Source organism: Cebidichthys violaceus, unplaced genomic scaffold, assembly GCF_023349555.1.
Source record: "Cebidichthys violaceus isolate CVI_PGR_0920_01 unplaced genomic scaffold, fCebVio1.0.p SCAF_5, whole genome shotgun sequence".
In the NCBI taxonomy this organism is placed as follows: Eukaryota; Metazoa; Chordata; class Actinopteri; order Perciformes; family Stichaeidae; genus Cebidichthys; species Cebidichthys violaceus.
This window is the reverse complement of record NW_027176705.1, coordinates 6,389,016-6,416,315: the sequence shown is the minus strand read 5'-3', so window position 1 is coordinate 6,416,315 and position 27,300 is coordinate 6,389,016. Positions and strand designations below refer to the sequence as shown.

At 39.7% G+C, this 27,300-nt stretch overlaps 4 protein-coding genes across 7 annotated transcripts; 1 reads left to right on the top strand and 3 right to left on the bottom strand.

Moving 5' to 3' along the window:
• Positions 1-1,525: 1,525 nt before the first annotated feature.
• Positions 1,526-4,046, bottom strand: psmb1 (proteasome 20S subunit beta 1). The gene is made up of 6 exons (XM_068731077.1): positions 3,858-4,046; positions 3,379-3,486; positions 3,075-3,156; positions 2,613-2,742; positions 2,276-2,382; positions 1,526-2,154 (listed from the first exon to the last, which is right to left on the bottom strand). Exons 1-6 carry the CDS (start codon positions 3,956-3,958, stop codon positions 1,969-1,971), a joined length of 714 nt encoding a protein of 237 aa, XP_068587178.1. The 5' UTR covers positions 3,959-4,046; the 3' UTR covers positions 1,526-1,968.
• A 643-nt stretch (positions 4,047-4,689) lies between these two features.
• On the bottom strand, positions 4,690-15,184 carry phf10 (PHD finger protein 10). Its single transcript, XM_068730540.1, has 12 exons — positions 15,001-15,184; positions 13,702-13,811; positions 13,273-13,403; positions 13,028-13,111; positions 12,766-12,890; positions 12,528-12,677; positions 11,993-12,102; positions 11,632-11,776; positions 11,308-11,460; positions 7,264-7,372; positions 6,221-6,409; positions 4,690-5,959 (listed from the first exon to the last, which is right to left on the bottom strand). The coding sequence occupies exons 1-12, from the start codon at positions 15,070-15,072 to the stop codon at positions 5,862-5,864; spliced, it is 1,476 nt and encodes a 491-aa protein (XP_068586641.1). The 5' UTR covers positions 15,073-15,184; the 3' UTR covers positions 4,690-5,861.
• A 260-nt stretch (positions 15,185-15,444) lies between these two features.
• Positions 15,445-22,070, top strand: rab4a (RAB4a, member RAS oncogene family). The gene is made up of 8 exons (XM_068730324.1): positions 15,445-15,603; positions 16,506-16,586; positions 16,867-16,981; positions 18,129-18,191; positions 18,295-18,449; positions 18,722-18,817; positions 19,097-19,242; positions 20,174-22,070. The coding sequence occupies exons 1-7, from the start codon at positions 15,588-15,590 to the stop codon at positions 19,210-19,212; spliced, it is 642 nt and encodes a 213-aa protein (XP_068586425.1). The 5' UTR covers positions 15,445-15,587; the 3' UTR covers positions 19,213-19,242; positions 20,174-22,070.
• A 336-nt stretch (positions 22,071-22,406) lies between these two features.
• ccsapb (centriole, cilia and spindle-associated protein b) lies at positions 22,407-27,175 on the bottom strand. 4 transcript variants are annotated; one of them, XM_068730319.1, is made up of 6 exons: positions 27,107-27,156; positions 26,359-26,466; positions 25,626-25,992; positions 25,465-25,542; positions 24,551-24,771; positions 22,407-24,465 (listed from the first exon to the last, which is right to left on the bottom strand). In XM_068730319.1, exons 2-6 carry the CDS (start codon positions 26,458-26,460, stop codon positions 24,283-24,285), a joined length of 951 nt encoding a protein of 316 aa, XP_068586420.1. In that variant the 5' UTR covers positions 26,461-26,466; positions 27,107-27,156; the 3' UTR covers positions 22,407-24,282. The 4 variants fall into 4 exon arrangements, with proteins under 4 accessions (XP_068586420.1, XP_068586424.1, XP_068586423.1 ...); XM_068730323.1 differs by having other exon boundaries at positions 26,359-26,446; positions 27,107-27,111; XM_068730322.1 differs by lacking the exon at positions 26,359-26,466 and having other exon boundaries at positions 27,107-27,175.
• Positions 27,176-27,300: the final 125 nt, after the last annotated feature.

Below are 27,300 nucleotides of genomic sequence, written 5' to 3'. Positions count from 1 at the left end.
AGTTTTGAGCAGTTCCTCCTTACACATTGCATTGTGGGAGAATAGTACCATCAACAGCACACTCACAAATGTAAAGTATTTAGTATACATTCTGTCCGTTTTAAGTATACTTAAATTTGTCAACATCTAGTGTGAACACACCACGAACTAAATACCTGCTTAGAACCCATATCTAGTCTGGATTCAGGACTTTTAACTTGTATTCTTTAGTTTGTCTTAGCAGTAAATGCACAGATTACTTCCACTAATGACAGCTTGTCTTCAGCAAGTATCCCAGTAATTCATTCCAGTGAGCCCACTCGCACAATACCAGAGCAGTGGATCTGGGACGTCTAAGTGGAATGCAGCCATCTTTAATGTTATTAGTTTCAACAGTCAAAATCAAAATGTATGCAGTGAGAGAGGCCTACTGTCTATAGGAGTAACTTTTCCATGTGTGTGTTTTAATCAAGGGCAGAATGATGTGTCAGTCTGCAGATGTTCATTTCACCTACACTGTACACCAGGTAAGTTTAGTGAGATAACCTTCTGTAATATGTGGTGATAACTAAATATACCTGAACATCTGGGGATGTGCGGGAATGGATGAATGTAGATCAATGATCCACAATCCCGGTTCAGAGGCTGTTGTATGCAAACAGGTGGTTTATTGTTAATTTAAATCACCTTGTACATCAGCTCACAAGATGACCAGAGAATTATTCAGTTTGGCTCTTTCTTCCTAAGGACTAGAACAATGTGTGTGGCTAAGTGGAGAGCAGGGCTGTCTTTCAATCAGAGGGTCAGAGGTTCAGTCCCCGGCACCTGCTCATGTCAATGTGTCCTTGAGCAAGACACTTAACCCCAAAAATTGCTCCCGTAGCTGTGCCTACGGTGTATAGATAGATACTGAATTGTAAGTCGCTTTGGATAACAGTGTCTGCTAAATGACTGCAATGTAATGTGTAAAATAGTCCTCAAAATAATAAAAACTATGAAACCAATAAAGACAAACTAGAACTGGGTAAAAAGAAAGATGAATGCAGATATTCTATGAGGTTTCCACATCCTGCAGTTTGTGTTCACAACCATAGAATGTGATTGGTAGTAATTAAACCTCAAAAGCAACTATGGGATAACATTAGGAATCTTTTTTTATTACATTTGCTGTAAAAAATTAAAGTAACGTTGCACCATCTCACGTGTTTTAAGTGTAAAAATAAACCTCACATAGAAATGTGGTCAGGGCCACTTACTTTATCAACTCTAGCCTATCATTCACAACATTGTCAAATAAAACTGTCCACCCGATGCATGTTTGTTGAAGTATAACATATTATAGTAGAGCAGGTCAGTGTGGTGTTGCTGGGATGTTCATGCTGCATAAAAACTAACTGAGGAAACAATATCATGAGCAAAGATTGTCTTTCAAGAGGTAGTAGTAATACTTGAAAACTTCAATATGCCACAATATCACATATTTTAGGGCAACACTGTGATAGAGTATCCATGTGTGAAGGACATGCAATGAACAAAACCACCAACATTTTAAATTCTTTACATTTATTAAGAATGTAAAAAGAACAGCAGAGTATGTATCCTTCCAAAACATAATGAAAAATCCAAATAGAGGAGGAGTCTAGGCAGATTGAGTGAAGAGAGTCATGTGCTTCTTAAGAACAGGAGTGCTGATCTAGAATCAGGTTTGTAGACCACAAACACAAGGATGTAATAACAGCAGAAACTGAGAGCGATGACTGTGGAAAGCAGGAGGAAAGTATGGATTTCAATTGATGTAAATTGTGAGTGGATATAAAAAAATGGAAAGTCCACTTCCCAGAATAAGCCTGACTTAAGAGGCCACGAGAAGCTAATTCTGGATCAAAACTCCTATTTTAAGAAACTTGTTGTTATGGGGCAAAAACCAACAGGTAAATGTGGAAAGAACAGACCAAAGAGAAACGCAGAGAAAAGGGAACATTTCCCTCTTCAGTCCTTCCTCAGTGGTATGGTCTGCTCACTGATGCCCTCCTTAGTGATGATGCAGACCCGGAGAGCGTCTCCGGTGTAGACATCTCTCTCTGCGGCCGAGATGAAGACATCTTTGACCAGCTGAACGGCTTTGTCCTGAGTCAGGGGAACGTGCTGCACACCCTCCATGTTCTTGAAACCAATCTGTAGAAGGATGTGTTGGAAAGAGAGCCAAGACATGAATGTACCTTGTCGATAGCAAGCTAACTTAACTGGCACACTACATTGTCTGCAACAACAGGTCAACATGCAGTGTGTTTTTTACCTGGTTGTCCAGCAGCGGCTGTAGCATGGCACTTGCTGATCCTCCGGCCTTGTAGGTGTCTCTCTGGTAGGAGCCCACTGGGTCGAAACTATACACGGCTCCCTTGCCTATTAGTATTGCACATAAAAACAGTCATTACAAAAACATACAGCTTTATACAATTTACACCGTAGACGCAACAAAAACACAATGAAGCACAATATAGGCAACATGCTAGTTTTAGCTACAGCCTAAATATGTAGTTTTTTAAAAAACGTGCAGAGTATATGCATACAAAACTGATACCTTTACTCATTACATTTACTCCTCTTAATGTCTGCAGCATTGCTACACCTACCATGCTCATCCAGTCCTCCGATGATGTTGTAGACGTAGTAGGGGAAAAACCTCCTGCCGTACAGGATGGTAGACAGCATGGCTGCAATGGCGCCGCTGGTCATCGTCTTATTATTTGAGTGTTTGTACATCTGAGAAAAGGGCAGGAACATTGGTTCAGGTGTTAGTAACAGCTTAGTAACCCGTGACATCCTTTGTGGGTCTTGTACGGCGGCAGAACGGAATACAGTGAAACTTTAAGAAAGGTAACAAGGACGGCGTCCTGACAATGGACACAACTAGAGATAGATTTTTCTTGTTTAAAGACACATTAGAATATCAGCCTCATGTCGACTGTCTTGCATACCACTACAATCAACAGACACAACTGGTGTTCAAGCAGCAGGACAGTTAGCAGAGTCAGCAGAATAAGATCACTTTGAAGATGAGACTGAAATCAAAAAACCCTGCTGCACCAGCCCACCTTTAGTCTGGCATCAATGATTTTAGTCAGAGTCAAGCAGTCACCGTGGAAGCCGCTGCAGCCAATGACGGTTGTGTCTGTCCTGTGAGGAGAAGCACAAAAATCTGTGATTTTAGATCAGCGTGTTGTTCAGATTTTGATTATGTTTTCTTGAGAAGCACAACAGCAAGTTATTAAGCACCAAGTAGGAATGCAAGTAGTAGGTAAAGGGCCCAGTTATAGTTTACAAAGATGACATGGTGTCTTTACACCCCCGATCTTGCCTTTGTTTACAGTGCAGGAGGAGGTGACAGTGCACACTTACAGCTTGTAGCATTTAGGTGAGTCTCGGCTGTGGATTGAGTAGCCTTCACTCAGCCTGGTGTCTGAGGCTACGATGGCGAAGTCCTCCCCAGCAACAGCTAGTACGGTTCTGAAAAAAAACAAAGCACCCGACACTGGCTAGTTCATTCATCTTATAAACCACAGACACAAGCGAGGACCTAGGTATATTATAAACCACACCGTCAAAGATGAAATGTTCCTTCTGATTCACCATACATTTGCTAACGGAAGCTAAGCTGCTGTTTCGAAACTGAAAGTGTAGCATCAGTTTCTTTCCCTTTATCTTAAGTGAGGATACTTTATGTTCTGAACAAAGACAGTCTGCTCTGTTCGCGTGGGTTTGAACAACTTCACCTTTGTTTAGTTTTATATCGTCTGCTAAGCCGGCTAGCTAGTTAGCACAGCCTACTAAACGGTAGCTAGCAGGCTAACCAGCTATCGGTTAAAAACCCCACTCACCCTCCGTTGAAGGAGTATGGAGAGAACCGGTGCTCTACCGGACCAGTATAGTGATAATCTCTCATCTTCCCAGGGTCTGCCAATGTATGAGAGGAAATCATTTTTGTTGCAGGAAGCCAACGATGTTCAAGATTGAGTCGAGTAAAGTCGCTGTATCACTGCAATATGGCAGCCTCTTCTTTTACTGTCATCACACCCGCGTGTTCACATGTGAGCTGAGCGAGAGCGCCCCCACAGGCTGTTTGGTGCACAGCAGGGGCCTCACGGCGGGAGAGTGAGACCAGATCTGATCCAGAGTTTTTTAAAATGTCTCACATTCACTATTTAGAAATAGGTCATTTTGTGTCCGATACAAAAAATGGAATATATATTTGAATACGCACCAATTTTGCACCATAAGCAAAATCCAGGTTTGCAGTTTGCTGGATGCATTTAGATCAAAAATACCTGTTGGACATGAGATAATTTGTCTGTAATATAAATTAAATTACGAGCACAATACCCTAATAACAAAAAAAACACCATTGGGTGTCAGAAAATATTTTTAGAATTCTAATAATTTCAATTTCCAAGGACATTAAAGGTTTGTCAAATTAATAAAATGTAAGAATGTAAAAGTTAAGAAAAAAAATGACTTTAAATATTAATTGATCTTTTGTATGTTTTGAATGTTCTTAATTGTTTTTAAATCTCCTTTTCTTTTGCCTTGTGTATTGATGCTTTTAATGGTTTTATGTGAAGCACTTTGAAATGCCTTGTTGTTGAAATGTGCTGTACAAATAAACTTGCCTTGTATCAAAACGGATTCAATTTAAAACAGGATAAACAAGAGTATATTCCAAGTAGCTTTTATTTAAAAAAAACAAAAACAAAAACACAATTCAGTGACTATGACATCATTACCAACAAATATGTATTAAACAAACTGCTTACTGAGGGACAATACAAAATAATATTTAAAAAACAAGTTGACTGCAAGAATATCAGTTATCTAATCATAGCTGATGGATGTTGAATTTCAATATAATTACTGTGAGTGGTTACATTTTTGTATAATAATTAATAGTCAAGGGTTGACAACAAAACCATTACATGTTAAGTGAGACACAATCTGACAAATAAATACTTGCTGCAGCCATGAGGTCGACCACAGACAGTGTCTATTACATTTCATCACACAGAATCACAAGCACCAGGTCATCATTTAAGACGTAGTTTAAATAAGACTGCTCTTTACTGGCGCATGCCTCATTAAATAAATGTTCATTTAAAGTACCAAAAATACAAAACCATACAAAAATGCTGTTTTGAAAGTAAGTGACTTACATCAGTGAGCTCTTGTGTGTTTCAGTAGTACCGAATCAAAAGCACCATTTGTTTAACTGAAACTAATTTCCCACTGCAGAAATGTGAGACAGAAACTACGAGATGAATCAGATTAATAAAGTAGGAATGTACTGATGCCGTTAGTGGTTAGCAGATCACAGGATTTGATGGAGCACATTTGGATGGATTTGACTTAAAGTTGGTCTCTTAACATTATTTATGTATGATGTCAATGTCTACAATTACAAAACAAGAGTTGCTATGCTACAGTTAATGCCTAATCTGGATTATGTTGAGTACATTTGAGGTATCGCATACATTATTCAAAGTTTGATATGGAAATGGCAAGTAAATTCTGTGTTTAATTGATTGTGATTCAAATTATTGGCCTTACTGATGTCATCAAAGCTCTCAGAGAAAAGATCAATAAACTTGTTTTCTAGTGTTAACCTGTGTATTTACAGATCTGTCGATCAATAAAGACTAACAGCAGGTTAAGATGTTGTGTTTGGATTGTTGGTATTTGGAAGGAGGGATAAACTTCTGTTTATTTTTGAGTCACAGTGATCTGATGTCATTTAAAATGTATAGCTTCTGCAAATTATTTAACAGATGCCATAATGTGCATGTGTGTGGTCATGAGTTTGGTCACGGTGTTGTGGTTAATGACACTGTCGATCATTTTTGAGCCGACTTGGACTTCTTGGGGGTTTTCGCTCCTCCCTTCTTCTTGGGTGTGGTGAAATCTTTGTCGCAAACCTCACACACCCAAAGGCCTGAGGAGACAGAGATAATTAATTTATCAAGATAAAAAAGACAAACAAAGATACAAACCCACATTAAATAAGAAAACAGATAAACTAAGTGAATGACTGTAATTTACATTTTCTGTGTACAAGTCTGCTTTTCTCTTGCAGTGTTTCTTGTCCAGTCACCGAGTGAAACGCCAATCAAGACTGTAGTTCAAGTGGTTGTGTATCGGTCTGCCCACATCACAGATTTACTGTATGCTTGTGTGTTTGTGCCCGTCCACTTACCAGTAGGTATGGAGTCCATGCCCACGCAGAACGTGTGATACCCTCGGTCACATTTGTCACAGAACATCATCTCGTCCTCATGGTGGGGCTGCTGACACACGGTGCACGTCTTACACTCCATACACTGCCATCGGTAGGTCTGGATCACACCCACCAGCTCCTTGCTCATGTCCAAGCAGGACGGGTGGCCTAAAGTGTGTGGACACGGAGGCACACACAGAGCCACACACACAGATAAATACACAACGTATGCGCACAGACATACGTGAAGAAGTAAGTCAGACAAAAACACAAATCATGTGAACAAGTGCTTCCACACACAAGTGAATACACTGTCCTGTTAGTTCAAACTACTTAAACACATGTAGTACAACAACATTCAAAATAAACAGAAAGCATCTAGAATCTACTCACATCGATGTAAAATAAGATTGTCGGGAACATTTAAACATATATACAGTTATAGATACCCATTGATACTGATCAGAACGATCTAAAAACTAACTAATAGCCATGAATAGCCTTTTTCTCCATGTTGTCATAACTGCCTGTAAATTTGGGAATGTTTGACCCTACAGATGAAGAACTTTACAGACGTTCCCATGAACCACGATGTCTTTGTCAATACTCAGTCAGTCTTAATCATTTGAAAAGTGAATTATATACACATTACATTAAACTATACAAATGTTACGGTCTTAATGTAAACACTCAGTGTATAAACGAGGCGGTTTAAACACTTGCCTGAAAGGATAAAACTTGTTTATACACAATGAAATGAAGTTGACTGGTGGTACAATAGAAAACTCCACATTTCCTTTACTGATAATAGCAATGATTCATTAGTCAATGATAAGCCTTTCAATCATCTTTGAATGTTATGTACCACTGAGGTTAAACGAATGAGTCAGAGGGAGAACAGATTTATGATAACTGCTTATGTTATAGTAATCATTTTATCTAGGGAGAATTACACATTTAGCTGATATAGTGTCTGAAAACAAACAGGAAACGGTCCTTTAAAATGAACAGTGTTGACTTACCGCTGTTATCACATTGGGAGCAGTGAATGAGAGCCTCTGGCCGGCCCCTCTTGTTGGCCTCTTTGCCCTTCTGGCAAATGCCACATATAGCATTGGGAATGACCTTAGGCTGCAAGGGCAGAATAATGCTATAAAAAACACGTGTATCCTGTAGTCATGGACAACATATTAGTTCAACACATGTTTAATGCATGGAGCAAAAAAAAACCCAAAAAGGAGCATTTTTATCTTGACTAACGAAGGCTTTTCTACATTTGGGGGCACACGACATGACTTATATGCTAATAATTTTACTTTATACACAAAATGCATCACATGGCATCAAAGCTGCTGTCTGACTTAGTCTGTTTTAAATGTTACCAACCTAATTCTTTGTTGTTTATTTAGTCTTTGTGGCAAGGAACAGCCCCAGGTTACTGGGCCTCAGAGCACTCAACAGAAATCTTCACAATAAACTGCATAACAGTTAAGTGCCAGGACATTAAAGTACATCTCAAGGTACAAATACAAAAAAGGTATATGGTGTCTAACAGACCCTCTTGCATGCATGTGGCATCTGTAATCTACAGCAGGTTTATTGTCACTGTAGTCAAGTGATGGCTTACTTGGTAGCAGATTGAATTAAAAGATCTTGCAGTTGCTTTCTATGCAACATAGTTGTCAGTTTAACAGGGGTCAGAGCAGAAAGATAAGGAAACGTGGGGACATTTAAATCAGGATGTCACAGAGATGAACGAGAAACAGGCAACACGTTTAAAACATGAATTCCTCTTTCGGAAGCCACATTAAAACATGAAAGATTGAGCAAGAACAGTCTAGTCTTTAAGAGCATAAATGTGTTTGTGCTAAGGTACGTTTGTTTTACGGCAATCCTTAGGACAAAGTATTGTCACCAAAAATAAACAAATCTGTACTACAAAATTAACTTTGCTTTCCAGTTACTGATGAAGTTAACAGTCCATTTACTTCGAAAGCCTGAAGATAGTAACATCCTTCATTAAAATGTCCCCTCACAGGAAGTTAGCAGGTTACACTAAACAGCCACAGATAGAAGACTATGGGTCAATAAAGGACATGGTTTGGAAATGATGGAAACTCAAGACTAGAAACAAAGCAGAGATCTAAACTAATAGACAGACAGCAGCAGGAGAGGGAAATAAGAAAAAAGTAGAGCCGTGTAGATTTCCATACATGCTCACTAGGCAAATATATAGTCTCATCAATATTTCTACTTTAAAATTCAACAGTTCATACCGTTGGCCTCACTGCATCACTGGAATCTTTAGAGAAAGGATTGCCCATATTGTGAGCTGACTCTTTACAACTATAAAAATGTATTTGTGGCCACATGAAATGCTTCCATTACAAGCAGAGTGCAGCCAACACGTCATTAAGTCCTATGAGTCTGCTTGATGCCTGCACAGTCAAAACATGTCTTCAGTGGAAACATCCACACAGAAAAATAGAACAGGAGCAGTTCATGAGGTTGAATCCCGTTTTATTCTAAATTATCTGGATTTGGTAAACACAAGAAATGCTGTATTTTATGCACATAAAAGAAAAGAAAAAACTGTCAGAGAACTCACTTTCAGGCGCATTTGCTTTTATATGATCTGATAGATAGATAGTTTCTATGGAGCCATATAGCTGTAAACATTACGTATAATTCAGACACAGGCATACATACTGAGACACAATTAAGTGGGAGCGTTCTAGATCAACAGATCATATGGTTTAAACATCATGTTTGTACTTTTATTATGATTTCTGTAATGTAAATAAGTGATACGATAATGCTAACCTCTTAGCTGTGTCTTAGCATATGCCTCGGCTAAATGCACATTATCTAATAAAAGTGGACTCTACTCAACCTTGCAACTCGTAGTGATAACAATGGACCTCATCAATATGTCTGACATACTAAATAACAAATATTCCTTCAAAGAATCAAACCAGCACTGCACATTCTCAGGAAGACTAAGAGCGATATCAAGGGAAACACTGTTAAAGAACGTAAGTCATGTGATATTACTCTATGCAGCTGCGTAACACATTGAACACAATATTCTTATCTGCTAAATGTCTCCTCTATGTATAAGCTACAGAAAGGCTGCTGAGCCACAGCTTTCAGAGTGATTCATGTCCTAGAATCATTAACATGTCACGTTAATGTTGCAACATACATTTAACATGTATCACATTGACACATTCTGAACAAAATACTTCTGTAGAGGCAATTAGTCGATCTAATTCCTTTGTGGTTCAGAATTAGTTTTTAATTCACGAGTTGTGTATGAAATACCACTGTACTAATCATGAGGTCATTATCACCCACTGCACATACTGGAGATGGTAGCCAGACCAGAGCGCGGTAACATTAATCGGCTAGCGACCTGCCTCACTTACTGAACGGTTTGCTGTCACATGTGGTGTCTTTTGTGGAGAAACAACAGTAATAGAACATCCGTAAACCATTAACGGGGGTTTTCTTAAAAAAGGATGAAATCTCTACCACTGAAGAGAGACTGGTACATTTAAACTTTACAGGTATTGTACTTTGGCAGATTTACCAGAGCTACAAGATTATTGATCATAGTTGACTTCTGTATACAGCATTTTCCTCAAGTTAGAAATGCCTGAAGGTTATTACATCTCTAGGTCCTATTGTGCTCGTCACAGAAACAGTACAGGGACATCATTTTACTGACTAACTAGTGAATTCTGGCTACCAACATGCCATGCCATGTCTGCAAGCTCAAAAGCATATGCAAAATGGTCTGATGACTTAAGGTCAAGTCAAACTTAAAACACACTAAAACTGGTAACAGACACTAGAAAAAGGACCATGCCCACACCACAAAGCTGAGCTGAACTCAACTGGAACATCATACTCTCATTAACAGTGATATATGTGCTTTTTGTAAAGTATTTTCTTCTGCAAGGTTCAGGATTAGCGCAAGGTGTGCTGTAGGGAACAAGTGGGACAGTGAAATAATAATATTTTCCATTCTACAGTCCTTTGAACATTTAGATTAAATTCAAGGTATTTATTTAAAACACGGTGCCATGACTGGGTATTAACGAAGGTAAGCTGATGTGGGGGTAGTCCAGCAGACTCAAAGCCCAGACAGACCACTTCTAGCTTAGCTCAGCTCAGCAACAGTGTGAACAAGGTCAGCACGTCCTCATCTCTCCAAGATGACATTATAAGGACAGGAAATAGACCTTATGTCAAACAGCTGTTTGATACGTATTAACAGATAAACAGTACATCACATGGTGTATAAAGAAAGCATATTAGAATACCAATACACACTTAAAATATTAGGGTTAAGTGCATTCTACACTTAAGATAAAATGTTTAAATTCTCTAGTGTTAACATCAACTACTTTTTAAAAGCAACCACACATTGCATGTGGTTTATATTTTCTATATCAGAGTAACAAGACTTTTCTTTTTAAAAAAGGAAAAAGGAAAACTAGCAGCCAAAACATCCGCTTACTTGTCTAGGAAGTATCTTTTTTTTGACAAGTGAGGACAGACAAGAGGTATATTGAAGACATTCAAAATGAAAAACTTTTAAAGTTAAAATTAGTCTTCGCTGTAAAACCCAAAAAGTGAAAGTGCAGGGAAAAAGAAACAAGTGAACTGTTCCTTTAAAATGTTCTTATTGCTCACAGTCTGGTACAAAGAGGAGGAAAAAAGTCACCAGGCAATCAGAACAAAAACTGGACACAGGACCCCCGAAGTGTGACAGTGTGTGTGTGTGTGTGTGTGTGTGTGTGTGAGAGAGACTGTGTGTGTGTGTGTGTGTGTGTGTGTGTGTGTGTGTGTGAGAGAGAGAGACTGTGTGTGTGTGTGGACCAGGTTGTCCCAGCTGACAAGCTGACCAACGGTAGAAGCTGGAGAATAAAGTGAAGAAAGCTAGGGAGGGGTGGCGGGATGAATGGAGTAAGGGAGTGGTAGTAGTAGAAAGAGGAGGAGGGGGTAGAAAAGTGCTGCTGCTGTTGTTGGAGAAGAGTTCAGGTGCTTTTGTCCTCTACCTTGTACCCTGGGGTGACTTTGTGGGAGGCAGGATGGCGCTGGCTGCTGTCTTTTCCCGGTGTGGATGTCCTGTCTTTGGCTTTGGACTTGTGGCCCGGTCTCCCTCCTCCCTCTTGGCTCTCCACATCTGATGTGTTGCCTGAAGAACTGTCCTGTAGAGCAACAGAAGAGGAAGGAGACATGGGGCTGAAGAGTGATGTAAAATAATGTATTTCCATGTAGATAACGTCTACCATTAAGCATCTGTACCACTAAGTCAAGATGGACGTATAATCTGACTCATATGGGCTACTAGAGTAGTTGTACACAGCCGAATGTCTTACAGATGACTTGTTCTTTTTGTCGCCCTTGCCATCCTCAGGGTCATCCGAGTCTGGTTCGGAGTCCAGCGCAGGGAGCTCTGGGTCCAGTGGAGGCTCAAACAGAGCTGTGTTTAATGGCAAGTATCGCAGCTCATTGGGAGAGTACCTGTCACGCACAACACAATGTTGCATCAGGGCAAAACATACAGCATGGTAATATATATATATATATATATATATATATATATATAAATACACACACACACACACACACAGTCCAGTTTCATCCAGAAAGGTAACAGAATTTTGGGTTTGTTATCTTAAATACAAAAAAAAGAGGTAAGTTGTAAGTAAAAAACATTTAGCGAAGTGTGAACTGTACCTTTTGTAGTAGTCTTGGAACTGTCCTGGTATGAGAGCCACAGGGTAAGGCCCTGTCTTTGTCAGCTCTGGAGCCAGCACCTTGAACCTGCCCTGGGGCACCTGGATAATCTGAGGAAACGCACAAAACACAATTCATGTATTAAAAAAAAATAAATAATAATAATAAAAAAAAATGTATCAGAAATATACAAAGCACTTTTCTGAATTGACATTTCTACAGGCATAGACATCACTATATTAAAAAAAAAAAAAAAAAAAAATTTGTTCGGGCAAATGGGGCAAGTTCACAGGGTGTTAATAAAGATAGTCTAAATGTTGCTGTCCCTCTTTCTGATTTAAGCAGACATGTGGCTGTATTTCTTCATCAAAAAAATGACTTAGTTTTCATTAAACATCTTTATGTTTTAGACCTACAACCCATCAAATCACAGCCTTTCATTACTCAATAATAAGCATGCAACCAATTGACGGCAGCTTTTCTGAATGAATAATCTCAGTTCACAAAATTATCATGTTTTCTAGGTTGGACTTACATGTGTCTGTAGGTCAAAATAAGCTCTCCTCTCTTCCATTCGCTCCCTGTTGAAGTTACTATTGAACTCTGCAGCTTTCTTAGCGGCCTTCTTAATGTACTCAGGAACCTTGCTGGCCTCCACCTTCTGAGGGTTCTGCTGCTGCATTTGCTACAAAAGACAACAGACAAAGACTGTGAGAGATGTGTTCACACATGTATCATCAGCCTTCTTTTATTCTTTTAGCTTGTATACTTACAGAGTACTCTTTAGCTATTCTCTGCCGCTCTCTCTCCTGCAATATAACCGAATACTCTGAGTGTTTGATGGGATACTCCTTGATCATCAGATCTATTACCTCGTCACTCCGCAGAGCTGTCAGACCTAAAATGAAACAAAAGATACACTGACACACACACACACACTTGGACTGCATCAAGGTACCAGACTATTTGCACTCTAAGCACTGTGTTAAGAGAACAATTCTCTCTGGTCTGAGAGTGTTAGGTGTGGTTTCCTACCCAGAGTACACTGTGTTTCAGTGATGACGTTCTGTTCACGCAGGTAAAGCTTCTCTTTGTGAGACAAGTCTCTTCTCTCCATATCTACAGAGTGACAAGGAAACAACATCACTAGCCAAGGGACAGCTTCAGTCTTCATCTGGTCAGAACATTATCAGCAGTATGACAGCAGACAAACAACTATGCAATATTGTTTTATAGTCTTGAGTCAATCATATTTTACGAGATGTTTACTTTGGTCTTACCAGGGTACTTCCTCTTGAAGGATGTGACTCCCAGATACTCGCTGACCTGCTCCTGCAGCATGTAATACTCTCCTGTGTCATCTGGAGGCCACTTGTACTCTGTCAGGTTCTCTGCTGGGAAATATGTCGGGCTGGAAGGCGGGTTGAGCGAGAACAGGGGTTGAGGATAAAAAAAAACGTTGGTGGTATCTCTTTATGAGCACTGAGAAGACGATAGGAAGCTGAGAGTGACTAAGAGGTTCTCAGATAGGACAGCAAATCCAACCAAAATCAGACTAAATGCTATGAGGAAATTGTATTTTTAAAACAATGTATGTAATAGGGGAACACATGAGACTGAGGACGGCTACAGTTACGTCTTTCGGTTTTAACACATACATTATACATGATAATTATATGATAACAATGAAACCTTGTGATTTGTATTACCCGAGGTCTTGGCTGGAGGTGTCACAGCTTCGAGAGCTGTCTCCTGAACCCATTCTCCTCCTTTTGGGTGGCTGGCTGCCATCATTGGACTCTTCTTCTGTTACATCCTCCTACAGGGGGAAATTAAAACACAATTATTAACTTATATATATTTAACAATAATAGTATGTGATGTTGGCAAAATCCACAGAGCATGCCTGCATTTACAAACTAGATTTGTATGTGATAGGACACCAAAGAATTAAACAGTAAGAGCAACACATTTTTAAAGCTCTGATATCTCTCACTAGAGTATTCATGTTGCTGCTCTTCAGGGGGCACTTTGTATTATGCTAATTCATAAACATCTTTATCCTTTGACTCTACAGCCCACACAAGGCCAGGCCTTAATTCCTCAGTAATTAGCACCCAGCCAATTGACAGCAATAATTTGTACAGTTGGTGGCGTTAGTCACAGTTGCACGAATTTACACACATTCTAGGCAGCAGGTAAAGATTGAAAGTACAGAGACATTATTGAAACAGCTTCATCAATCCACATGCAAACACAATAGTCAGCCATATTTAAAGACGTTTTATGTTGCGCTCATAGACTGTATATAAGAGGTTGAACTATAAGTAATACATACGCATGATCAAACATTTTGCCATCTTTTACTTCTCAGCCATCAATGAAAATGGCATCATTCCTAAAACCAATGTGTATTTTAGACGTGATAGTATTTTCTTTAAGTATTTTGGTCCAAAAGCATCAATAAAGATTTGAATACTTAAAAAAACAACAGTAGTTTACATTAATGTGTTTAATTTAGGAGATTTAGGTCTTGTCTGTAGTGTTCTCCTTTTACAGCAGAATGGAGGATATATCTGGCTACCCATGTGGAGCTATTTATTAAACACAAACAACACGAGTCTGTGAACATGACGGCACATTTACGGCAGTATCAAACAAAACAAATGCACGAGCGTGCATGTAGAGGAGGTAACAGGGGAGGCAAAGGCGCAGAAAAGGATCACGTATCATATCAATACAATTTTACTTTGTGTATCTCCTGTGGGCATTAATCACATAAATAAATGTTAGTCAACACGACACAGGAAAGACAAACGAGCCCTATCCTTCAGGACACATTTGAAAACAAAAGGGTGATGCGCACGTCGCCATCAGTTGACGGTTATGGACACAAGTAGCCGTTGGATGGCTAACTAGCCGTTAGCTGAGCAATACACCCTGCAGAGCTCCGTGAACCGAGCTACGTATTAGTCGTGTTGTTGTTGTTTGCGGAATATAAGTGTTACCTTTATGGATTGTGCTCCAGGAGTAGCGGGGTTGCTGTCGCAGGGCGGTCTGACGGGGAGCACAGCAGCCATATTTCCCTAAATAAAGCCTGCAGCTAGGCTAGCCCACTAGCCACTTCTTCTTCTTCTTCTTCTTGATAGATTTTGTGGTCGCTGGCAAACGTACATAACCGCCGCCTTCTGGGCTGGAGTGTAGGTTGTGATTGTAGTAGTTTTGGTGTCTACATTTTGCACACAATAATTACATACTATGTTGATTTGAATATTATTTTAAGGATATGCTTATCACAAACTTTCGACGAAATGTAATGGCATTGAAATGAGTCTGTGTAAGAATTCTCAAAGCGCTGTTAGCTGCTCAAACACCACCACCCTGAGGCAGTCTTCAATCATTACCATGCTCGGCTTGGCTTTTATTTTGAAAAAAAGAGCCACAAACCACGTACGGGAAGTCGGAGGGAAAAATCAGCTGGAATCCGCGGAAATTATCAACAGGACTATTTGCCTTAACTTAGCGAGCTATCCATCTTGTCAACTATCTATTTTTAATTTACTTTACCTTCTGCTGTCAAAACGCCACACTGGCGATGTCGGAGTCCTACGGTAAGGAGGCTGTTTCGACCAGTAGCGGCCGTTAACGTATTCGCGTAGCCACAGCGGTGGGATGAGGCAGGTGTGCCGAGAGAGCTTTTTTCTCACCGTAAACAGATAGCAGACAGGCTAACGGGAGGCTGCTGGCCTTAAAATAATGCGATGTCAGCGAAAGTAATACCATAGAGGTTATACGGTAGATTTCACTGTGGCTGTGCGGATAAAAATACATCGTTTGTGAAGGTTATAGGAAGCTGACACCAGAGAAAAGGGATGAGGAGGATGGAGCTGGTGGGAAGATCAGACTGAGATGTGTACTCTGTACTATAGTACAAATACACGAGATGTAGGGGGTATACATGTAGGCGATACTGGTCCGTGGAGGCTACTACTACTGCACACAGTCCCACCGCCATCCATATATGAGAGTGCAAGCATAGCTGTGTATATTTGTACACCCAAAAGCTGTGTACTACTATGCTGTATTCTGTTCCTATGTGTTTTAGGACGGTATGGACTTTTGAGGGCAATGGTGACATCAATATATGAGAGTTGTATAAAGTCCAATAACGAATTTTGTAATTTAACAGAAACACACAACATTTGAAATGGTTATTATATAATTGTGACCAAGATATGTACTAAGCACAACATTTTACTGTTAAAAATAACTTGCAAATTTCTACACTATCAGAAACATATTTTTGACATTTCTATAGTGCAATGTCTTAATACGTATATCAGATGGCATATATATAAGTTAATACCAATATGGAGGTGATAAGCTAATATTGTCCAGATAATAATGGTACAGCTCTGGCTCTAGGTATGACAATCATGATAGCTGTTGTAACAAAACAGACAAATATTGTGTTGGATGTATACACGCTCATTTCTGTGTTTTCTCACCTCAGATTTCCTGTTTAAATTCCTGGTGATTGGGAACGCTGGAACGGGCAAATCCTGTCTGCTGCACCAGTTCATAGAGAAGAGATGTAAGTCGGAAAGATACAACACACCGTTCATTATTTACTGTTGACAGACAGTTGCTCTGACCTCTAATGTGAGTGCAGTACTGCAGCATTTAGTAATCAACACACATCAATTAGATGAGCCTTTCTCAGCCTTTTCGGTTAGAGAAAACAGTATCTCTAGAGATGTGTTAAGTCCAGTTAATGATCAGTGACATGTGCATTTTCCTCACTGAAAAGACACACTGTAGGTCATCACTATGTATTGCATCTAATAATAAACCCATTTTATTTTGTCTTCCAGTTAAGGATGAATCCAACCACACAATTGGAGTAGAGTTTGGCTCAAAGATCATCAATGTGGTCAACAAAATGGTCAAACTGCAGATTTGGGACACTGCAGGACAAGAAAGGTTCAGGTAGGGAAAAATATATACAAAGCTAATTTAACCCCCTTAACCTCTTTCTTAACACATTTCGGACCTTGTGCACATACGTCATTTCTATTCAACCACGGACATACTGTTTAAATCTATTATACCACACTTGACTGCTCTGGTGAAAGACGGAGGTAACAGATACATGTGTAAGTAATTACATTAATTTACTGCATTCTATTGTATTGATGGCTTTAAGAGAGCCATCGTTAATGTCATTAGTTCCACCTGTGCTTTTTCTGATATGACGAGCCAACATGTCTGCTTTGAAAAAGGGGGTGACATAATGTTGTCTGTGCATTGTGGTGAAAAAAAAATCCTATACCCGCTTTGCGTGAGTCTTCTAATGCTGAAATACATAATACCAAAAACCAGGTTGTCTTTTAAGTATTTATTCTCTGCGCAGAGAAGGTTCAATCACCACAACAGAATGCGTACAGTCTCAGTGAGGAAGAACCTCGAAAAAAGTGAACAAGCTTTCTTTATACAGAATGAGCAAAGGTGGGGGCCGATGGCCGATGTTACAGACGTTTCGGTCTCAGACTTTTGGTCTCAGACTGATAGGAACAACAAGTGAAAACAAACGGCCAGCAACCAAAACAAGCGGCCCAAAGGCCTTGGCATGGAACATTCTCATACAACACAGTTAGTTATCTATGTGAACAGGCAAGGGAGAATTATTCTTTTGCACAACAGAGACACGGTGAAGTTCAACAAAGTCCAGAGCAAAATGACTTATGCATGAATACAATATACTGAGTAGAAATATATACTACGTAAAAAATTACCATTACAGCTTCCAAAGGAAACTGATTGCTCAAATTTAAAACACTTTAAATGCAAAAGAGGAAAAGAAGGGTGTCATAACTCACCAAGTCTACTTTTTCCATGGATCATTTTTGCTGCTTTTGACTGATTCAAGCCGCCCATTTCCCTTTTGCACAGCCAAAGAGAAGTCCTTCAATGACAAATCAGAGTTTGGGAACCACTAATGTCCCTCTGATGTTCCTCAAGCCCTTATGTAAAATACCAAAATATCTGACTGTGTGTGTGTGTGTGTGTGTGTGTGTCTCTCTCTCTCTCTCTCTCTCTCTCTCTCTCTCTCTCTCTCTCTCTCTCTGTCTCTCAGGTCTGTGACCAGGAGTTACTACAGAGGTGCAGCAGGAGCTCTGCTGGTCTATGACATCACAAGGTAAAACACTCTAGCCAATCACAGCACATGATTTCAGATTGCTTCAGTATCAGTTCACCTCTCCTTTCTACAATGTAACCCTTCCTGCGTCTGTACGCTGCAGTCGAGAGACCTACAACGCTCTGACCACATGGCTGAGTGATGCCAGGATGCTGGCCAGTCAGAACATCGTCATCATCCTTTGTGGAAACAAGAAGGACCTGGACGCAGACAGAGAGGTCACATTCTTGGAGGCTTCCCGCTTCGCTCAGGAGAATGGTAGGCTCAACAGTTTGTGATGTAGTGATGCTTTGATAGTTCCTCTCAAAACCTCTAATAATAACTGGGGGACTAGTTTCTCTGTTAGGAGCTTCAGGCTTTGACCTGTTACTGTTAGTGGAAGGATTTTTTTTTTTTGCATGTAATCGGCATCGAAATTTTTCTGAAATTATTGCAATTTACTTTGGTTGTGTAAATAATTATGCTACTAAAAGTTAACGTATTTTTAAGACTTCAAAGGACTGAACTGCCGTGTGTGTGTGTGTTGTCAGAGCTAATGTTCCTGGAGACCAGCGCTCTAACAGGAGAGAACGTTGAAGAGGCCTTTGTCCAGTGCGCTCGGAAAATCCTCAACAAGATAGAGTCAGGTAGGAGCTGCCATCCTCACCTATAACCATAACCCCCGACTCTAAATCCCCTCTTATCCTCACAGGATCAGACAGGCTTAGGTATGACTCCAGAGCCTGCACTGTAGCTGTCCTCATTGAGAACTTGTTAAAGTGAACGTCAAAACAACTTAATTAATTATTAAAAAACAAATATTTGCAACAAAACATAAATGCCATCTTTTCAGAGTTGGTGGAGATCCCAACATGAAGCCCAAATCTGTCTCTGTCCTCACTCATCTTGTGTCTGTTGATTTTCAGGCGAGCTGGATCCAGAGAGGATGGGTTCAGGTATCCAGTATGGCGACGCTGCGTTACGACAGCTTCGTTCTCCTCGCCGTGCTCAGCCACAGGGCACCCAGGACTGTGGCTGCTAGTGGACGCGCCCAGTAATGCAGACAGACAAGGTGAAAGGGTGTGTTTGGACTGTGTGTGCCTTACGTAAGATGATGACATTCATTCTGTTTTATGTCACAGAATAAGGTTTTTATTAAGAGAGCCAGAGAAGCGACTTAACATTCTGCCCATTGCTCTCAGCCATTCTTTGTCTGCTCTCACTCACATTCAGATTTACCCCAGTCTGAATACAAACTCAGAGTGGAGGAATTCTTTTATTTTCCAAGAGCATTTTTAGTTTAGTCAAAAACTTATTTCTTTTACTGCATCTTCAAACTTGCTCCAAACTTCAATAAATGTGAGAGGAATCTTTTGAGATGCTCTCATGACAGTTATTCTGGACGATTTACATGCCAATCATTCACTAGTCATTTAAAGGATAAGGCTGAAGATATTTTAGTTTTTGGCAACTTAGCCCATGAATAGACCAATACTAACAGTGTTAGTATTAATTATTATTTATTATATTATTATTAACATTTGTCTTCCCCAGCTTGTCTGGCTCTAAGTCCATGTGTTGCTATTGAAGACCTAATTTTCACAAATTTTATTTCATCAAGTAAAAGGCTAAATACCTTCCTAAAACAGCTGGGCACTGTACTTTTTAGGAAACATTACTCAAAAAATAGTGAATACCGTATTGTAGGGGGACTATTTTCAGCCCCTACAGTAAACTACAGTCCCCATGTCCATCATTGTGACGAGTTCTGTCAGCCAGAGCAATACTCATGCTTTCATTGTTGTTGGACCACAATGTAAGTACCGAGCGTAATAAGCTGCATCACCAGACTTACTCTTTTAATGAAGTTGACTTCATTCACATGATATTGGGTCAGCAGGCCTTTTGCTTGCAAACAGGAAGTTGGTCGTACCTCTGCAATTCTTCCCCCAATAATGAGTTAATAACATGTGGTTAAGTTCTACGTCTCTCTTTGTGATCAGTGTGTTTCTGACGGGCTTGTGAAGACCAGAAGAAGAACAGCCACGGGGGACCCAGGGTTCACCTCGCTATGCTGGTGACTCCTCTCTGACCTTTCACCTTTCACACCAATCTTCAGAACCTTCAGAACTTTTGTTGTCATGGCTGCACCCCCCAGCCCCCCCTCAGAACTCTGAGCATCTCTCCAAGGTAACCAGAGACAGCCCACCCTTCAACATTCTGCTCCACGATTGGACCAGACCTTTCCTAGCCCTCCAATCAGGATGTGTATTACTGACATGTACGTAACTTCTCTCTCGCTCTCGCTTTTCTCCCTTATCACTGTTCCCTTTTACCTTCCATCTTGAATACTGAAAAGACTAGTGTGTAGGGTTTAGGAGGATCTAAAGGAGACCGAAAAAAATAACACAAATCATCTTTATGTTTTCATTATTTTGTTGCAATCTGCAACCTCAAAGCTAGATCCCACTAAATCCTACATACTGGTCCTTTTAAAAAAAGTTTACAGTTTTAGAAATTTCTTCCCTTTTGCATTCAAGAAAGAAGAAACAACGTGTTAATTAGCCCGCTTTTGAGGCGTTGGTAGGTGGATTTTGGAATTTTGGATCTAGCTAGGCTAACCAAGTCTGCTTCTTCGCCTCCTGGCCCCAGATTAATACTTGACACATTGTATCAATTTTTTCTCACATAATTCTTGGCATGAATTTTTTTTTTTGTAAAACTACATGCATATCTGAAACCCTCCCCTACTATGGAACTTCTCTTTGCTACTCAACGGCTCTGATTGCCTGTTAACTTCCTGTTTTAAACACACCACAATACATTTTGCACTCCCTGTATCCCATCTTACACACGTACTCTCCCAGTAAAGTATCTCTCTGAATCTACTCCGTTGCCCTACAGCATCTTGTACACTGTACAGTGTTTCTGTATATAGACTGACGCATGTTTTCTCAAACAGAATATCAGAGTATTTCATTATGAAGAGATATTATATGTATATTAAAGTAGATATCATATCCAGCATCTGTTTTATGCTCCACTGTATTAATATCATGTTAAGCCACAATACACTGGCAACGTGTAATCAGTATAGATGGGCTGTACTGTTTGCAGCAATTTAGTTTATTTGTGAATGGGACAAGCTGATGTGGATTACATTATGGACTTACATGTTTATGTGGGAAAATGCTGTTTTATCATTGTCAAGATTATAGATTGCAAAAAAAATGTATAGAAATATTATGAGCAATGGAGTGTGAAAGTCACATGTCATCTTTTAATTTACAGTGGCATGCTCAGCATTTACCATTCAGTTAAATGACTCGTGACAGTGAAACACACTCCTTTATCCAAAAGATTCCAATAATGACTGATCCCTGTCATTTATAAGTGATGCCTGTTTACATGAATGCCTCACTGACTGCTGCCAGCTGTGGGGTAACACTAACTGAATGCATTTCAAGTTTTAGCAATGGTATGAAACTATCTGATGTGTGTTTGATTTTTATTTGTCTCCAAAGATATTTGATGCTCACTTCAGCCACATGAAGCTCTCGACACAAAACAATTCAACTGGGAATTTCTTTGAAGAATTAGATTTAGGTGTGTTTTGCATAGGTATATTCAAGCATTTAGATCATTTTAGACCCTTGACAATTATGCATTAAACGTTTAAATCAAGCACACTTCAAACTGTAGAAATATTTAAAATTAGAATTCATCTGATGGTGGCTTTGGCTGCTCCACGTCTGGTCGCCATCTTGTGTTTATGCCATCAAGTCCTTTGTCTATTTATGAATGTCTGTTTTTCTCTTGTCATTATGAATATCATGGATTTTTAATTTATTGTGTATAATAAAAGCATATGTTTTTAAAATAAAAACTACAACAAATTTAGCAGTCTTTGAAAAGCAGGTTTTGTTGGCTTAGTCCACGTTTTTGTTGATGGTCCATTTTTATGTTTTTCTTTAAAGAGATTTAATTTCTTTCAGTTTTCTGAATAATATGTGTAATTTGGTGGCGATGAACAGATGTAAAAAAAAAAAAAATGATTTATTAAAAAGCTTTGCACCACACAATTTAACATTTTCCTCCAAACCAAATAAAAATATGTACACAAGTCAGTTTAAAGCCTAAGATTTAAAATGTTAACTATCGTGCCATTTTACAATTACAGTATTCTGTAATTGTTACGCCCCTTATGTCATCAATTATGTATGTGAGGAACAGCAGAAGTTTTTTGTTTTTTTATTCAATATTGAGAGGATCTTGATTTAAAAGTTTGGTCTTGTTCCACTCCTGCTTTCTGAGACTGTCAAAGTTCACTACATCTAAAAAACAAACTGGCTTATATGCAATTATTCAAAGAATGATAATACTGCACAAAATTGTACATCTTTTGTCTGATCTATATTTAACCTGATAGCTAAATCCTTACAACAGTGAGTAATGTAATACTTAACATAAAAAATTCAGAAAAAATGTTAAATGTCCATCCTTTTTTTCTGCACAATATTCTCATCAATAACATCAATACATACAGTTGTGCAAAGGAGAAAAAGTCTTTTCTCCAGTTTTTATGGAATGACTACTGACACAAGGACACAGAGGGATCTGATTCTCATGGTTTTGATGATGAAAAGACCAGATCTATTACACAAAGGATTAAAAGTCCATTTTTGTTTTCATATGTAAGTACAAAAAACATTTTCGGATTTTACACACATACGAACAACTAATACAGAGATTCAAAGGATGAACAAATTACACGAAAAGCCAAATAGGTAGCAAGGAATTCTGTATCTACATTATCTACACATTATTTCAGAAAGGTGACTAATTATCAAAGTGCTGTGGTGCTCCTGCTTTAGAGCGTGTACTGCTTTAAAAAGTAAACAGTAAATCAGCAATATGTGTTCATGTATTTCTGACAGTCATTTAGCTTAATGTCTATTGTTGTTTTGGTTCCACTTTTGGTTCTAAAGCATATTCAGAAACAGTAATGATAAAGATATTTGGCCTCAACAATTGATTGTTATGCTTAGTAGGAACCTGAATTAGCTGTATGACATTTGAGTCCCATGACGAGTCAGTGTACAACAGGAACTCTGCAGTATCCACAGTACCACAGAAACACAATGTTCAGTCATCCAATGGCTTTGAAAGTCAAACATGTATTTTCACACTGCTGTAAGTGAACATTAACACAACTAAAGAACAAACGCAAATGTTGTTGTGAAACTCTTTTTAGCCAACAACAGTTCATTCGAGCCCTCCAGCGACACTCGTCTGTCGCAATCATGCAAAAGGCTTGTGAGAAAATATGCCACATCACACAACTGTGATTTTACACAGAGTTTGACGGAGTGTGATTCACTATTTATCTAAATATTTATCTAAAGATTGATCCATGAACTGTTACAAAAACCATTAAATCTACAAGACCCAGGTCACAGCGCTAAGTGATCTGAAAATCAAAACTGTGAAAGTCTTTAACTTACATATTTCTGAAAGTGTGTTTTGTCTATATGTGTACACAACAAGTGTATGTATATTCTTCATGTTTGTGGTCGCAAATTAGATCTCAGACGCGTTTTTAAGAACATGGCTGAATCTATTCATGCATACTGTGTTAGTCCACTGTGGTTTGATATCCCTGTATCAAAGACATGGACATGTTTTGTATAAACTCTGTTTAAAACAAAGTATGGCTGTAAAATTAATTTTGGACTCTTCATTCTAATCAAAATATCTGTATTCAGTAGACAAAACCACTAAGTATACTTACACTTTCAAATCATCTCTTACAAGATTCTGTTATACCCTGTAAAATAGTTATTGTTGTACATACATATTAAAATTGATTCACAATAGTACACATCTGGGTAGAATAAGCCACACAGTGAATTTCAAAGTTTTGTCAGTTTACATCCTGATGCGGGTGTAATACACATTTTGGAGCCTTTGTATGAATCAATCCACCCCATGCTCTATTCTACAGCTATGGATATTCAAACGTTAAAGGTGGTAGGCAATAATGGCTTTAACTTTTTATTTTTGTCTGGAATCACCCTGAAGTATTTTGAGTGTGTGTGTGTGTTTAAGTGTCCTATCGTGAGCGAGCAGAGAAGCAGCGCATGTACTCAGTGAGCCAGGGGTTGAATTCTGGTTGAACCAACTTTCTGGCCTTGTCCAGATCGGCAGACTTGGTTCTTCGCCGCTCAGTCTTCTGGGTCTGCATCTGACGCTCCACCTCCCGTCTGATCTTAGCACGAAGAGCTGACTCGTGGATCTACCGGGAGAATAAACGTCATGATAAGCTTGTGCTCAGTCACAACACAGCGTGTCACGGGTAGATCCCCAAAAATAAATATTACCTCAGTAGTAGAAGCTGCAGGGCCAACATTGTGTGTCTTCCTGCTTGCCGTGTCGGCATCCTTCTCTCCTGAACCATACAGAGCAAAAGGATGTCTGCCGTCCTTACTGTCGTTCCTGGGCGGCCGTGTTGGTGCAGGCCTGACCCGCTGGGAACGCCATGTTTGCTTTGAGGATTTGGAGGGTTTACTCTGCTGTGGTCTGGCTCCTCCAGTGTCTCTCTCTACAAATAGAAAAGACAAACAGGTTAAAGCAGCACAAAAATACATGATAAAACTGGTAAATTAATATGTGTGCAGTAAAAAATCATCTGCAAGAAACTAAGTAATGCAGAGATTTCATATCTCTGTCAACATTTATGAATGAATAGTGAGGCTGTCCTGGATCACTCTGCTTCCCCAATTTGATATATTGTATGTTACTTGTTTAACAATGTAATGTTATTATTAATAGGACAATTGTGTTACATCTCTATATAATAAGGGAGAATTGGGTGAAACTGCCATGACCTCTCATATGTTTGTAATAAATCCCAGGAATGTAGTTTTGTTTATTTGTATCAGCTGTGACGACCATCCTGCTCCCATGCAGTAGGTGTCCCCATTGGTGTGTTTTTCTTGGTTGTCTGTTGCAGGTGCTGAATGGAGGGTTGTCTATATTTGACATGTACTGTAATTTTGAGGTTTGCAAAGTTTTTTTAAATAGTTCTGTCCACAAAAAGCTTAGAAATCATTGATGAAATATGAACCTTGTATTAGGACCTACCCAGTCTAAATCGCTGTAAAACTGTAATGTGTAGAATAAGCTCTGAGTAGGTTCAAATTAAGCTTTTAGTCATTTTGCTAAACAATGTTTTTGCTTTTCATCCTCTCTGTCATCACCCTACTACCCATCACATCTATGTTTTCTTCTTTACCTCCGTCTTGACTGTGAGTCTGCTCCTCTCTCTCCTCCTCTGGTACTTCTGTCTCTCTGGCACCTTTAAGCTGAGACCCTGAGAAGAGTGAATGCCATATGTTACAGAAGAGTAGCTTGTGATCATCCCAATATGTTGTACAGTCCTTAAATCACATGTACCATGGACTGCAGACCCATTCTCCTCCTTTGGAAGGGGAGGCCTGGGTACGGTCCCGGTGGCTCTGCTCAGCTGCTCCTGCTGTCTGTCCATTCTCGCCCCCTCACACTCCTCCAACTCCACCTCTGTCCTGTCTCTGCTGGTCTCGGGCCCTACCTGGTTCTTACTGGGAGGAGGGGGACTTCTTCCTGCGGAGTCTGAATCACTGTCGGAGCCACTCCAGAACCAAGGGTTGTGTGTGTGCTCCAGCAGCCTGCGGGTCAGCCTGTACTTCAGCATCTCCTCGTAACACTTAGTGTAGGTCTCCCATTTGGGGTCTTTGAATTTCTTCATGTACTCCGAGCGGATCCTCTTGGTCACCATCTTGAACTGAAATCCATCAACAGACCGCAAAAGCTGTAAAGATTCTCCAATTTTGTGAAAAGCTACGGTTGCTTCACAGAGATAAATCAATATCACAGCGCAGGAAGAGGCAAAAAGCCAACTGGGCTTATTTGAAGCCTCCACCTATATAATATTACAATGTTACAATATTACTGAGACCATTAACGTTAAATGGATATGCATACGATTCACACACACATAACAGGTCTATGAGCTGTATAATGTTATACTACACTTGCAGTAACACTGTGTTATAACCTTAACAAAGCATTCGCAAACACCAATTACGATGTTTTCAACGATCGGTATCACCGCCAGACATTTAAACTGTAACATGTAAACCGTTAGAACCAATGGAAGAGCAGCTGGAGGCTTTCCCCGGCTACAACACCCGCCTACTTCCTCTTCTCCCCGAGGGTTGGTTCGCCTCGCTGGTCTCCTGGGGGCGGACATACGATTCTAGTTTTAGGGAGATTCATAATTTGAGTTTAGGTTTTGTAAACTCAATCGGCGTCGCACTGTTAAAACTGGCCGAAGTCTGAATTATCCGTTACAACGTTAACAGCAGAAATTCTTGAACGTGATGACGAAGGAGTCATCCGATCCTCTGATTGGCTACAGCGATCTAAACACTGTTGAATATTCCAAATTAAAGGTCAGCCCAACCGTAGTTATTGTATGAAAACACTTCAGGCGTTATAGCTTGTTGTGCTACATATCACTAAAACTGTATTTTTGTATTACTTAAATACGACGCTGTTGTATCCAAAGGCTTTGAAAAAATGCGCACATTAAATCGTCGTCATGGATTGTATCATATCAACTACAACACCGCAACAGGGTGTCAATATATTGGTTAAACAATTAGTCCGATGCTCCCCATTATGCTCATCATCATAACATATGTGTCTGTGTTAATCATGGATGTGTGTAAATCATGTGATAATATAGAGCACCAATAATCGCATATCAGCGCTTGCAGATAATAGCCGACACGTAATATATCACTGACAATCCCCCCATCTATAACAGTGCATGGCCTGACAGCAGAAATTCAGAGCTGTAACAGTCTAAATTTGCGTACAGTAAATATACTTACACTGGGCTCGGGTTTCACGGAAGCAAAGCAGAACAGATGGCGCTCACGGTGCTGCTGTAATCTGGGCAGCGTCTCTTAGCTCCGCCCGCGTGAGGACGTTTTTAAAAAGCCAAACACACCCGCAACAGGTGGCCCGGACCGTGATGTCAGCAATGCGGTCGGCGTTTATGAATGATTCTGCTGCTAATTATTTC

Bases quoted from the DNA above. Each gene is read 5' to 3' on its own strand.
- rab4a (XM_068730324.1), top strand. The intron at 16,587-16,866 runs GTAAGTCGGAAA...TTTGTCTTCCAG, and splicing joins CCAGTTCATAGAGAAGAGAT to TTAAGGATGAATCCAACCAC. The intron at 16,982-18,128 runs GTAGGGAAAAAT...TCTGTCTCTCAG, and splicing joins GCAGGACAAGAAAGGTTCAG to GTCTGTGACCAGGAGTTACT.
- psmb1 (XM_068731077.1), bottom strand. From the start codon at position 3,958: ATGATTTCCTCTCATACATTGGCAGACCCTGGGAAGATGAGAGATTAT. The intron at 3,157-3,378 runs GTAAGTGTGCAC...TTCTCCTCACAG, and splicing joins TCACCTAAATGCTACAAGCT to GACAGACACAACCGTCATTG. The intron at 2,155-2,275 runs GTAAAAAACACA...ATCCTTCTACAG, and splicing joins AGCCGCTGCTGGACAACCAG to ATTGGTTTCAAGAACATGGA.
- ccsapb (XM_068730319.1), bottom strand. From the start codon at position 26,460: ATGTCCGCCCCCAGGAGACCAGCGAGGCGAACCAACCCTCGGGGAGAA. The intron at 25,543-25,625 runs GTACATGTGATT...CACTCTTCTCAG, and splicing joins GAATGGGTCTGCAGTCCATG to GGTCTCAGCTTAAAGGTGCC. The intron at 24,772-25,464 runs GTAAAGAAGAAA...TTCTATTTGTAG, and splicing joins GACTCACAGTCAAGACGGAG to AGAGAGACACTGGAGGAGCC.
- phf10 (XM_068730540.1), bottom strand. From the start codon at position 15,072: ATGGCTGCTGTGCTCCCCGTCAGACCGCCCTGCGACAGCAACCCCGCT. The intron at 13,812-15,000 runs GTAACACTTATA...TTCCCCCTGTAG, and splicing joins CTGGAGCACAATCCATAAAG to GAGGATGTAACAGAAGAAGA. The intron at 12,103-12,527 runs GTAAGTCCAACC...GCGTTTCCTCAG, and splicing joins ATTTTGACCTACAGACACAT to ATTATCCAGGTGCCCCAGGG.